Source organism: Epinephelus lanceolatus, chromosome 8 (assembly GCF_041903045.1).
Source record: "Epinephelus lanceolatus isolate andai-2023 chromosome 8, ASM4190304v1, whole genome shotgun sequence".
In the NCBI taxonomy this organism is placed as follows: domain Eukaryota; kingdom Metazoa; phylum Chordata; class Actinopteri; order Perciformes; family Serranidae; genus Epinephelus; species Epinephelus lanceolatus.
This window is the reverse complement of record NC_135741.1, coordinates 11,892,696-11,906,956: the sequence shown is the minus strand read 5'-3', so window position 1 is coordinate 11,906,956 and position 14,261 is coordinate 11,892,696. Positions and strand designations below refer to the sequence as shown.

General features: G+C 41.7%; 1 protein-coding gene across 2 annotated transcripts; it reads left to right on the top strand.

Annotated features, from left to right (window-relative positions):
• The first annotated feature begins 6,804 nt into the window (after positions 1-6,804).
• Positions 6,805-11,963, top strand: LOC117257640 (putative G-protein coupled receptor 173). 2 transcript variants are annotated; one of them, XM_078169838.1, is made up of 3 exons: positions 6,805-7,110; positions 7,736-7,822; positions 8,816-11,963. In XM_078169838.1, exon 3 carries the CDS (start codon positions 8,983-8,985, stop codon positions 10,192-10,194), a length of 1,212 nt encoding a protein of 403 aa, XP_078025964.1. In that variant the 5' UTR covers positions 6,805-7,110; positions 7,736-7,822; positions 8,816-8,982; the 3' UTR covers positions 10,195-11,963. The 2 variants fall into 2 exon arrangements, with proteins under 2 accessions (XP_078025964.1, XP_033483768.1); XM_033627877.2 differs by lacking the exon at positions 7,736-7,822.
• Positions 11,964-14,261: the final 2,298 nt, after the last annotated feature.

Here is a 14,261-nt window from a genome sequence, read left to right as displayed (position 1 = left end):
AATTCCTTTTTGCTTAGCCCAGTCGAAAACTATGTCAGTATGGAGAGGTAGGAATCACATAATGATATACTTTGGTTTCTTATTTTATAGTTAATATTAGTAATTATTTGATGTACATAGACTAAAGCAGGATTTATACTTGTGCATCAGCTCTATGCAGACCCTATGCCGTAGTCTACACATGTGGCCTACGCTGTTGTGAGCATTTGCACTTGTGCGGTGGTGTGTCTGAGTCACTCTGCAGTTACACCTCCAAAACACTAGTTGGCGGAGAGGTTTCTGTGAAGTGCTATAAAGTTTAGTTGATTCAAAACACACATTAAACACACATTAAACATGGCTTAATAGAGACAATTTCAATCACAAGTACACAGATCAGCTTCACTATAACTCGCAGCATTCACAGACAAAGCATTTGTCTTTATCTGGACACATTTCCGGCTAGCAGACTTTTCTTCTACTCATATGAAGCCAGGAACAACAGCAACATTTACACAGGTCATGTTACAAAATTTGGTTCCATTACAGCTCACCGACAAAACAACTGTTTTATATTGAAACGCGTTTTCCGAACAAATATAACATGCTAACGTTATTAGCACAAGCCTATGGCATTTTACATTCTATAAATTAACCTAGCAAATAGCAGAGATTTCCTCTGCTCATATGAAGCCAGGATAAATCACACACAAGACTTGTTGTTTTGTGGAGGCTTTATTGTCTTCACATGGTTTTCAGCTTACAAAAATAGACAGGTCTGCTTTGCCGCGACTTGTAGTTTTATCTCTGGGGAGGTGCACATCAGGCTATGGTGTAGGGAACAGAGTAGGCTCTACGTCGACACAGAGCCTACGCCGTAGGTACGGCGTTGATTTTAACACAGAAGTATAATTTCTAAATAATACCGGCACAGTTAACATTTTGAGTTCCACAAAAATCCTGTTTAAATGCGTTAAGTAGAAAGCAGTTTTGAACACGGTGGTAGGGGTATGAAGTGGTTGCCACCCGTGTGAATGCACACAGATTTTGTTCTGCCACTCAGAGTTCACTGTGTTGAACTTATTGTGGTTGCTGCATGGATTCGGCAGATTTAATAGCGGGCATCCCGGAAGTAGAAAGACCTTGTTATTAAGGAGCTGATAATGTTAGTGTCTGAATACCCGGAGTTGCAGTGGTAGCAACTTAAAAGGACAACCAGAGGAAGAACTGGGCCTGGGATAACATTTCCAACAAACTACAAATGACTGATAAATTGTCCAAATATGTAGAAACGTAGTAATTTCAGTGATTTCCATTGTCTTGCTACAGTATTTTGGACTATAGTGGCAGTGGCCGCTTTTGAAAACACTTTGCTTTTGGGGGAACACTCGTGCAGGTAGGCAGTTGTCAGGGCGTTTAGTGCGGGGCAGTGTTAAAGCAGCTTTAGGCGATTTGTTTTTCTTTATATCAGCTGGTTGTCCTTTTTCTTAAGAAGACAAATACACAACCTTAATCTTAAGGAGTACATAGATTGTAAGGGACAAAACATTTATTGGGAACAAGCCATTTCAAATTTAGGACTGCGCCACAACCTCTTAAAAACACTAATGTTGGCTCCCAATTATTTTCACAGCCATGGCCCCCCTGGCCCCCCCGCTTAAGTGGCGCCACTGGAGATGTGAAAGTTATATTTATCATTAGAGAACACCAGCCTCTTCACTATTGCACATTTCATTTGATATGTCTTCCTGTTGATTCTTGCTAGTAAACCCATATTGTTGTTGTTGCACAACACAAACATTTTATAGCACTACTGTGGCAACCTCACAGACAGGCTGAGGCACTGAATGACATGTTTGAAGTGATGAAAGTTTTTGCAGTGTATTGCCATTAAACGTGGTCCTATATCCTGTACCGCTGTGCGCCTTTGTTTATTTCTTTGTCTTTTCATCCGCTCTGCAAAATTAATGTGTGCATGACAGTTCCATGCACAGTAATGACACTGCAGTGCAGAGAGACTGACGCGCCACAAAAATAACATCAGAGCCTTTAGCGCCTCTGTCTTGCACATCCAGCCTTGCTTGAAGTGGAAATACACAGCCGGCAACATGAGCTGCAGATAGAAGCCAAAGGTCATGCATTGCACTGAAGTCATAGTGTCGTGCTATAGAGCATACTGGGTATTGTACTGTAAGACGAGATCAGTGTTTTAAAGCTGACAGTCCTCAGGAAACCTCCTCAGATTCTGCAAGATGAGATGTCACAGACTATTTCTGATCATAGGCTGATATCTTAAAGACATCATCTTTATTTTATGACCATGGGAGCCTATAAGAGTTATATAAACTACTTTAGTGTTTTCCTGCTGAATTAATCTACTGATTTAGTTTATTAACTTCAAACCCACAACCGTCCTTGGGTGTCAGGTATCCTTTGGATTATGTGAGATTATGTATTTGGCCTTAAAACAAAATTATTAATCACACACACACTTGCATTTCACAGACTTAAGCAGGGAGAAGGGTCGGAGTGATTAATTTGTGTGATGGTTATATAGCTCTAGAGTGGAATGTATTAAAAATTTAAGCAGACTTAGAACTGACCCAAGGAGGATAATCAGTGTGAATTCTACAACAGGCATTCACTTTGAAATAATTAATGTCCTGTTAAGCAACACGCATTGAATGCCGTGTTAAGTAGTGATTTCAAAAGAGGTTCTGTTAGTGTTGCGACATTTTTACCAAACAGAGGTTTAGGAGGTGAAATTTAGTTTTTTTCCAATGAAGCTATTTCATCACAAGAAACAGTTAAAACAGTGAAGAGTACGTGCTTTTACTTAAAGGGACAGTTCACCCCCAAATTAAAAATACATATTTTTCCTCTTACCTGTAGTGCTATTTATCAGTCTGGATTGTTTTGGTGTGAGTTGCTGACGGTTGGAGATATCAGTGGTAGTGATGTCTGCCTCCCTCCCAATATAATGGAACTAACTTGTGGTGCTTAAAGCACAAAAAAATACAGTTAAAAAAACTCTCTCTCTCCAGAAATCATGACCTGGTTACTCAATAGACCTTGTTGTGAGCAGTTTCATGTCAAAACTATTTTCTCTCTACCAAATCACAACCGCCAACTGTATCACCATGCACCTCGAAGGACAGAGGATCTATACAGTCAGCACAGTTTCAAGGTGGACATCCAATGTTAGTGTCACCAATTAAGTATCTGATGAAAGTCTTCCCCTTTGTTCCTAAGTTATGATGTTGAGTAAGTGGTAGAAAAGTGTTTTTGCAAAACAGTATGATGTCACAGTGAAGTTGACTTTTGACCCTTCGGATGTATAATGTCATCACTTTGTCATTTTATTTCATTAAAATGTGAAATTCTGTCATAATTCACGGATACATTTTTGAGTTATGGCCAAAAATATGTTATGTTATGTCACAGTGAGCTTGATCTTTGACCTTCAACCACCAAATTCAAAGTAGTTCATTCATGAGCCCAAGTGGACGTTTGTGCCATATTGAATGAAATTCCCTCAAGGTGTTCTTAAGATACTGCATTCTCAAAAATGAGATGGCACAAGATCACAGTGACCTTGACCTTTGAATTTCGATCACCAAATTCTAAGTAGTTCATTATCGAGTGTGAGTGGACATTTGTGCCAAATTTTAGGAAATTCCCTGAAGGCGTTCTTGAGATATCGCATTCATGGGAATGAGACGGATGCAAGGTCACATTGAATTTGACCTTTGACCACCAAAATCTAATCAGGCATTTTTTACTCAAAGTGGAGGTTTCAAAGTATTCTTGAGATATTGCGTTCACGAGAATGAGACAGACGTGGTCACAGTGAACTTGACCTTTGGCTCTTGACCACCAAAATTTGTTTGTTTAGTCCAGGTGAACATTGGTGCCAAATTTGAAGAAATTCCTTCAAGGTGCTCGTGAGATATCGCATTTTGAGAATGGGACAAACGGACAACCCAAAAACGTTATGCCTCTGCCCGTGGCTATCACCAGCGCTGAGCCTTAAAAAACAATGACACAATAACCAAAACCCTGTTGGGGGTATTAAAAGGAAGGTTTTGCCTTAACAGTCACAAAATGGGTTGAATCAGCTTTCACTTGTGGTAGGAACAGGATTTCACCTCTTTATCATCAGTCACCACGACCCAGGGAGCGTGCTGGCAGTCGAGGGAAAATCTGGCCTCTAACATCAAAACAATCAGTCAACCCTCTAAGCCACATTCAGGACCTCAACGCATACAAATAAGAAACAAAGAAAAAACAGCTTGAATAAATACTTCCAAATAACTCACCACAGGGATCAGGGCCAGTGTCTCTGCAGCCTGGAGGTTTGCACAGCGTATATATAGAAAGGAGCAAAAATGAGCTACACCTGGTGCTGACTGGGACCTGATCAGGCTCAGTTAAGGTGGACTGATGTTTAAAGGTGAGCCAGCCAACCCTGCTACACCAAGTATGAATATAGTATATACATACATAATATACTACAAGTTTTCTACAGCCACAATAGTGTCTCTGTTAGGTAGTGCTTAGGCACAGAGGTGCTTTGAGACAAACATCAGCATGCTAACATGCTCACATTGAAAATGCTAACATGTTTAGCAGGTATAATGTTGACCATGGTCACCATCTTAGCTTAGTTGGTTAGTGTGGTCGCACTTGCACCAAGACGGTGAGAGTTTAGGCTGATGGGAATGTCATGTCATCTTACCTCATGATGGCGCAAGATGAAAAGTTGATGATCAACAAAAACCGTTCATCCTGAGGGGGACATGAATATAAATAAAAAATTCACTCAAACTCAAAATGTTAACTTCTGGGGAACTAACATAATCTTTAGGCAGTGTCTTCTGGGGACTGTGAATGTTCTGTACAAAATTTAATTTGGTGTTTCAATTTTAAATGGTGGATGAACATTGTCATCCTTATAGCAACAGCCCCAGCACCACCGGCTAAAACAGCACACATTATATTTAAATGAGATAGGATGAAATAAAAGTAAAAAATAAAAATACAATAAAATAAAATAAAGGAAGGTGCGAGGTAGAAATGATCAACATGCAAGGTACCGGTTACAGCAGTAAAATTTACAAGAAATAAATTAACTATAAAGAGGGATACATCTTTGATACAAATTGCAAACATGAAAATATCAAGCATAAGATAAGATAAGATAAGATAAGCCTTTATTGATCACAAGAGGGGAAATTCAGGTGTTGTAGCTGCATAAAGACAAAATTTTAGTAAAGATAAATGGATACGTTTAAAAAAGAAAGAAAAAAGACATAGTATGAGAATAGAAATAAAAATATGACCTTTACAAGAGCAATTATAGTCAAAGTTATGAGGTAAAGTGACATGGTGTGGTTCATAGCAACGAGTCAGCAGTCTAGTATTATGTGAACAGTGTACACCAGAATAATCCACAATATAGAAATATAGCAACATAATAGAAATATAGTACAGTAAATAATGTGGTAAGACAGCATAACATATTAACACAATATAGTATGATATTGCAGAGCAGGGATACTCACCTATCTTTGCCCAGGGGCCACTTTTGCAGAATTACAGGACGCCAGGGGCCAGTTAATAAACAAACATTAAACATATTCATCAATAATGAATGAACTGCCTGTTTTCAACCTTTCGACATTTGCTGTCATCACTCATCTTTGAAAAGATGCAAATCCAGTCGAAGCAGCACAGCACAGGTCAGGTGTACACAGAATTTGAGGATATTCGGGGCACAACATGGACCTGTGTTGGGGGTCTGTTTTTTGTAAACAAGCTCTATTTTGATGCTTTTTTTAATGCACTCTGGCACCTTATTTACATTCAATGTACATAAAATGTTAAAGCTACAGCTTTTTTTAAAAAAAAACAACAAAAAAAACAATGTCATTTTCTGAAAGTGGCACTATATTCTGAGAGAAGTTCATGAAACTGCCTCGAATGGCATTTGTGAGAGTCAGACAGCAGTACGGCAACAACACTGTTCACTGTTATAATCACTAAAAAGCAAAAGCAGCATGTGTATACATTCAGTAGGCTATATCTTCAGTAGCTAGCTAGCTAACCCTACACTTTTCAGGGTTTGATTTTGGTTTTGGAACAGGGAGGAAACGTATATCTTTTTCCAACCTCTCCAGGTAACGAGTATCATTAATACACGATGTGCCCCAGGCACAACATTTAGCTCCAAATCCACAAAACCAGCCTGAAAATGAAGGAAATCTCAGGCCTGATGCTATGTTATGATTGGCCAGTCTGTGTCCGGGGGCGGGACTTAGTGAAGGGTCAAGAGACAGGCCTTTATTTGTCAAAATGTGTTGCTACACCAGGCATGGATTGAAGTTTTAGGGTATTTATGTAGCTGTATGGTATAATACAATGTGCTACAAACTGTACAGTATATTGTATGAGATGAAGTTTCCATGGAATATATATACGGTTTATTATTATTATTATTATTTATCTTTAAAAAAAATAATTCTAACAATTGAGGCCCAATATTCTTCCACAGGACCCATAATTCCTTGCTGCTGCCCTGTCAGGCCTGTGTTACTGTGTCATGTTGGGTCCAGTCTGTCACCAAGGGCAGCACTGGACCAATGAAACACAGTGTATGTCTCCAGCTGGAGCTCCACACTGGAGATAGGCAGCGTCATACATGATGCTGAGAGAGAGACGGTTAGAATAAAACATCACTTTCAAGTTATGGGCCCACAGTACTGCACAGGTCCGCCTCCCTCCTCCCTCCCTCCTCTCCCTCCTCCCTCCTCCTCCTCTCTCTCCTCTCTCCGAATAAAACCGACGCTTTCCGCGAATGTGCGAGCTGCCTCCTTGCAAGCAGCCATAATTGGGATTATTCAGGAATAATTCGCCTAATCCAGCCGCGTTGTTTTTCTTTTTCTTTTTGCCTTTTCCCCCCCAGATCGTGATCTCGACAGCGCATGGCGACGTGAATCCCCCCGTGACATCGCTGGATTTGTCAGAAATGTATCTGTTCTGTCACGGAGGCTGTTTTTTGATTGTGGACTATTAAGATGTAGTCCACCTTCGCTGGACAGCAAAACAAAGACTGCATATTAACAGTTCAGGGTAAATACATCGCCTCACTGTTTTTTTTTTTTTTCTAATAGTGACTGAAAGATGGGAATAAGAGACGTATGGAGGCTGTTGTCTGTGTGGACTAATTGTTCTGGTGCCACTAGCCAATATACATGCCAAGACGATTCATTTAGGGGATGCGCGATCTTTTTTTTTTCCTCTCTAACGTTTGTGGGTGGGTTATTATAAGCATTGAAAATCTGACATCATTTGGATATATGTGAACAAGATATGTTTTTTTGATCGCGTCTGATTCCAGCCTCCTGGAAATCCATCTTCGACGTGATGCAACATAAAATCTGTTTTTCTCGGATGATATTCAGACACAAATGAACACATCCCCTCTGTGTGAGGCTGTAAAAGGGTGGCGGTGGATGCTTTTTCATACATATCTCTTAAATGTGGCACGAGCCCTCCTCATCACCCCGGATTGTTTGATCAGCTGTTGATTATTATTAGATAGCCTCCGCCGCCGTCTTATGTTTGTTATATGTTGCCCAATTTGCCGATTTCTCCCCGCGATGGATTTATGCATAACAGGTGTTGTTTGAGCCCTCGAGAGCCCAGCACGAGCATGAGGCTTTATTATGTGTTTTTCTCTCCATTTGACAAACAGTGAAACAAAGCGACTGGGATCGTTTTTTTGTTTTTGCCTTGAGAGAAGAACAGATCCACAAAAAAAAAAAAGATGAGGGGATGAAAGGTAGGTTATCATCTCTCTCTCCTCCTCACACACACACACACACACATACACACACATACACACAGCAGAGGTGATTTTGACACCTGTTCATCTGTTTTTTTCCCACTCCAGCCTGTGTTTCAGGCCTAGCTGACATGGCAGCCATCTAATCAGGTGAAATGATATTTGTCAAGGTGGCAGAGGGCTGTTATATGTGGGGAAAATAAGCCCACAGTAACAGCAGATCATATTGTGTTTCATGGCCTACATAGACAAGGCCCACCCAGACAAGCTCAGCTATGTTTTATTATCACCTCACGCCTATAAATGAGTGTTCACATGAGGCTGCGTCTCGATATTTGCCTTATTCTTATTGAATGTTCACGTTTTTAATCATGTCTTCCTTGCTTAAAACACTGAGGCCTGTATGATAATCACAGTGATAACTTCCTCCTCCTGTTGAGTTAAATTCACACACGTAGGCCTATATGGCGCAAAAAAACAAATGGCTGCCTGCTCTGCCATTATATTCTCATATTTGTTATGTGCTGTGAATGGTACAGATTACACCCTCTGCTCTTTGACTGACTGTCACGCACATGCACACGGCAGCAGCACAGAAAGCATAAAATGTTCTTTGCTCATTTACAACATCTCTGTTTGTTGGACATGCCCAGTGTTGGTTGTACTGTGTCTGCTCCATCCCCCCCTGTACACCCCCATGCATTCACTCAAACACCCACACTTGCACAAAGTATGTGAGCTGTTGTATCTTAGCAACGGGCAAGGTAATTACTGAGAGAGCCAAGGAGCTGGCATGCTGTAGAGCTGCTGATCTGATCCCAGCCTTAGAGAAACAGGAAGGCAAAGATTTCCACTGTGTTGCCCAACACAGCACTTCTGTATCCACGCTGTTAAATGTAAGTTTCCATTTAGCAGGAGTCTTTTAGGGCTAACGAGCACGTCAGACATCTTGTTTTTCCATTCCTCAAAAATGTGTGTCTCTGTTCGCAGGTGGGGAGGTTGTGGACAAAGAGGAAAGATGAGTCTGTCATGTAGAAAAGATCCTCACGGCCTCTCCTTGTAAAGACGAGAGAGCCGCGGGAGACGACGGCTGTAGGAGGATCTGTAGTGTTTATAAAAGGGCCCCAACCAGGCAGGCTCTCGCGGAAGGTGATAGAATGGCTAACCAGAGCTTTGCCATCGATGGCCCCGGCAGTTTGCTGGCTGTGCTGGCTTCACAGAGCGGAATGGCGAGAGGCGGCAGCAGCAGCAGCAGCAGCAGTGATGGCAGCGGCAACAGTGGAGGAATCTCTGCCACAGATGTGTCTGCCTACTTTAAGCTGGTCTTCTTGGGTCTGATCATCTGTGTCAGCCTCGTAGGCAACCTCTTGGTCTCCCTGCTGGTCCTACGAGACAGGACACTTCACAAGGCTCCCTACTTCTTTCTCCTGGACCTGTGCCTGGCTGATGCAGTTCGCTCCGCCGCCTGCTTCCCCTTTGTGCTGGTTTCTGTCCACAACAGCTCGGCCTGGACTTACAGCGCCTTGAGTTGTAAAGTTGTGGCGTTCATGGCTGTGCTCTTTTGTTTTCACGCTGCCTTCATGCTGTTTTGTGTGGCCGTCACCCGCTACCTTGCCATCGCCCACCACCGATTCTACGCCAAGCGCATGACCATCTGGACCTGTGCCGCCATCATTTGCATGGTGTGGACTCTGGCCGTCGCCATGGCGTTCCCACCCGTCTTCGATGTGGGGACATACAAGTTCATCCGTGATGAGGATCAATGCATTTTTGAACACCGCTACCTGAAGACCAACGACACCCTGGGCTTCATGCTCATGCTGGCTGTGGTGGTCCTGGCCACCCACGGTTTCTACGCCAAGCTGCTGCTGTTTGAGTACAGGCATCGCAAGATGAAACCCGTCCAGCTGGTGCCAGCTATCAGCCAGAACTGGACCTTCCACGGTCCCGGGGCCACAGGTCAAGCTGCGGCTAATTGGATTGCAGGGTTCGGTCGTGGCCCCATGCCACCCACTCTGTTGGGCATCAGGCAAAATTTACACAATCAACACCGGCGGCTGCTTGGGATGGAAGAGGTGAGGTCAGAGCGGAGGCTGGGCAGGATGTTCTACACCATCACCCTGCTCTTCCTGGTCCTCTGGGCTCCTTACATTGTGGCGTGCTTCTGGAGGGTGTTCGTCAAGTCCTGCACCATCCCTCACAGGTACCTCTCCATCACGGTGTGGATGAGCTTCGCCCAAGCCGGAGTCAACCCCATCTTCTGTCTCCTGCTTAATGAGGACCTGAGGAAAGTGCTTAGAGCTCACCTGCCCACCTACTGGAGGACTAAACAACACCTGCCCCAGGATGAGGCCTACTGCATTATGTGATAAGATATGAGCGTAACGAAGAGAATGTTTCAGGTTTTAAAGGGAGAATAGGAGACTGGAAGTGATGTAACGCACCTTGGTTGTGTCTGTTTTGTTGTTTTGCACAACAAAATCAAATTTCTTGCCAACAAATGCAGGCACAACGCCATTTTATTAAGAATGTTGATATTTGAGTGGTGCAGAGGTTTGAGCAAGGCGACAGAGAAGCCCCAGTAACACTTTGTATTTCTGATGATGTACTGTATGATTAATAGGAAAGATCACAACAATCACCGCTCCAACTAAGTGTGACAGATGCCATTTTAAAAATAATGTTGCCTTATTTCAGTGGGACACGCCCCAGAGCTTTCAACTGAGAATGAGTTTCTGTGTCACATGAGGCACAGACAGACACGGAGGGTTGAAATCCTTGAAGAAATGTGCTGCGGACTGTGAATAGAAAGTGTTGATCAGAGCGTTACTAACTCTGAAACACATCAAGGAACTCAAAAGGGTCTGAATGGATTGATAGACCACCCCGGACGCCTTTTCATGTAATTCAAAGGAGGACTGCAGAAATATCGAATGGACCCAATAACCTTGGATACATTTAAATAGCTGTTGTGAACCCAAGAAGCCCCTAACATGCTTGATTTTTTGGACTTGATTTAGGGCGTGTCAGGTTTCTTTGTATCATAAAAAAAAATTGCCTGTTTTCCTTTATTTGTAAACTATACATGTTAAGCAGATGACACTATTTTGAAATATGACTTGATTTCATATTGTACAGACTGTACAGGAATGTATATTCCTGCTTGTGTGTTTTTATATAGCATTTGTGTGTATGTGTGTGTGTGAGAGGTAGACAGAGGAAGACAGGAGGGAGGGAGGAAGATGAGAGAGAAATAATGATGATAGAATAGGTTCCAGTAATATTGAGTCAATATGAAAGCAGCCTCATCTTGGTGTCTCAAAATCATGCAAAATTGAGCAGTCGTCATATGGAAATGTATCCTTTAAATGGATTTCCGTAACTAAAAATGTAGTCTGATTTTTTCAGTGTACAAGCAAATGTGAAGTGCAGATGGATTATGAAAAAGAGGGACAGAATAATTAGAAAACAACACTTGTGTATTGCAAACAGGCCGGAGGATTTAATGACTTGAATGATGATGTAAATTACGTCGTTGAAAAAAAAAAATCATTAGCAAATGAACATTTATTTGCAAATGATGATCTTGGGAATGTTTTTAAAGTACTGTTATGCTCTCACCAGAATACAAACAAATGAAGAAATGAAATGGCACTTAATGTGAAGGAAACTTGAATGTTACCAGGCCGTCTTATATTCCCCACCCCGACATAAATGTCACCATTTGAGCGTCCTGGAGTAAGTTCAAAATCAAAGGCTGGATACGACCTTAGAGATGTTTTGGTGTGTGGAAACCGGCTTAGACTACATGAAGTTGTCTCTCCAAATTAAGATTCATGTAATACAAATGTCAGACCTACAGTATGTTAGGAATAGATATATTTGTGCAGTCAATTTTCTAAATGTGGACACTTGCACAGCATACTGTATTAGCATGCATTCCACTGCATTTCATAGATTCAAGACTGGGGATTACAACTTGTACAGATGTTGATATGGAAAGACGAAGTGAAACGGGAACTGAGGTCCATAATTTTTACGTCTGGCATTCCTTCGCGAGATGATATTCTGTAACTGTACAGTTTAACTGAGGTGGTTCTTTTGCCCACTCATCAATAAAGACTCTACTTTTGATGCATTCTGAGTTCTGGCCTGCCTGGATGTTGACACGGCTGGATCCCTGCGGAGAGCACCTAACAGGAAATAGACCACTTTACAGTACATGTAGCACAAGTTACATCCTGTGTGCATTTAAGTTCCCGGGAAAAAAGGGTACGATTTGCGACAAATCAGTCTAGCTTTGTACACTTCACTGCATGAAATGAAAAAGTCGTCTTGACACTTTCCTCTCCACTGAACACTGACCAACAACCGCTGTAGAGTCAAAAGGATTTGTGATTTCTTGCTTAAGTGCCAGCCTTTCAAATCTGTGGAGACAGGTGTATAAATACACACACACACACACACACACACACACACACACACAGACAAAACCCCTGAGTTAGAGTGAATTAGAATTGTTATACAAGGCTTGAAGTGAACTATTGGGAACAAAACATAGTGGGTGGCTGTGCTTAAATGGACAGTTTACTCCTAAATTGAAAATACATATTTGTCCTCTTGCCCGTAGTGCTATTTATCAGGCTAGATTGTTTTGGTTTGAGTTGCTGAGTGTTGGAGATATCTGACAATATGTCTGCCTTCTCTCCAGCATAATGGAAGTAGATGGCACTCAGCGTGTGGTGCCAAAAAATTCATTTGGAAAACTCAACAGCAATGTCTCTTTCCAGAAATCATGACCTGGTTACTCAAGATAATCCACAGACCTTGCTGTGAGCAGTTTCATGTAGGCACTATTTTCTTTCGACCGAACTACACCCGTAAACTGTATCACAGGGGAGAAGGAAGTGTGCATCTACTCATGGATGAGAGGCTTGTGCTTGTGACAGTGCGACATGTAAACATGATGACGTCCTCGTTGGCTCAGCTGTAATGCTAGCTAGCTCAGTAGTACTAGGTGAGCTAGCAGTAGATGCACGTTTCCTTCTGGCTGTGATACAGTTGACAGGTGTAGTTTGGTAGAAAGATTATCTTGAGTAACCAGGACATGATTTCTGGAAAGACACATTGCTGTTCACTAGAATAAATGTTGACATCGTACATCTCTGCAAACCACAGATATGCAAAATTTTTGTATCATATATGTAGCAGATATGTTGAAACTTTATGTTTTAATGCTATGGTTAACCTGGTTATGTTTAGGCTCAAAAACCACTTGCTTACGACTAGGAAAATATCAGATTTTTATTCTGCAATATGTCGATAGAAAAAGACCCAGGTTTAGTGGCACAAACGCCCCTGAAAAAAGCTACGATGTAGCGCCAATGAACAACCAGTTTTTTTGCTCATCATCTTGCCTTGGTGTCATGATATCCACCATCCCCTCCACTTTCCAATGTGAAAATCAGCTCATATACATGTAATGAGAACTATATCTCTTTGGAAACACTCATATGATACTTATGAAACGCACAAATATGATGTACCCATGGTTTGCAGAAATGTACAACATTGCTTGTGATGTTTGGACTGGAGAGAAGGCAGACATCTCTACAGCTGAGATCTCAAACACTTCAACTCACACCAAAACAATGCAGATTGATAATTAGCACTTCAGGTAAGAGGAAATGTATTTGTGATCCGGGGGTGAACTGTCCCTTTAAACCTTCCTGCAGCAAAACTGGTATGTAACTTCTGTTAATCGGCAGCCAGAATGGCTATCACTGAAAATTACAGGATAACAATAAATGTAGCACAAACAGAGAGTCCTAAATTGAAGAACATGACTAAGCAGTGCCATACAAAGTTATACAGCAATACCTATCTGAAGGTTGTTAGCATTAGCCACCATTACTGCTCATACCAGACCAAGTGAGGCTGTAGCAGCAAAACCTGTGACTGTACTGAACTGAGCAAGGATGCATTTTACATCTTATGGCTTTAACTTTTTACTTGTGAGAGGAAGAATGTGATTTCTACTTTCAAAGGTTACCTAGCCTCACTTTAAACAAACAAGCAAAAAAATATATGTTGCCTCTCATGTAGGTCTGAGAGGACTCAAGCGTAAGCGTTAACATTTAGACCTAAAACTATACTGATACTGATTCTCCGAAGCAGAACCATGAAATGTGTTTTTACCACATCATACGACATAACAAAGAAGATTTGATACAACACAAATCCAGAAATGGTGGCTGTAAAATAATGTCAATAAAAATAACCGCTCCTCTGTGCGAGGCTTTTTCAAGCAGCTGCTGTGGAATCACTTGTGTAAACCGAGAAATGGGTTTAAGGCGGTATCCAATCGCTCAACGGACCAGAAAAACAAATTTAATTCCGTAAAACTCACATATGCTTGTGGTGCGAGATCTGGATG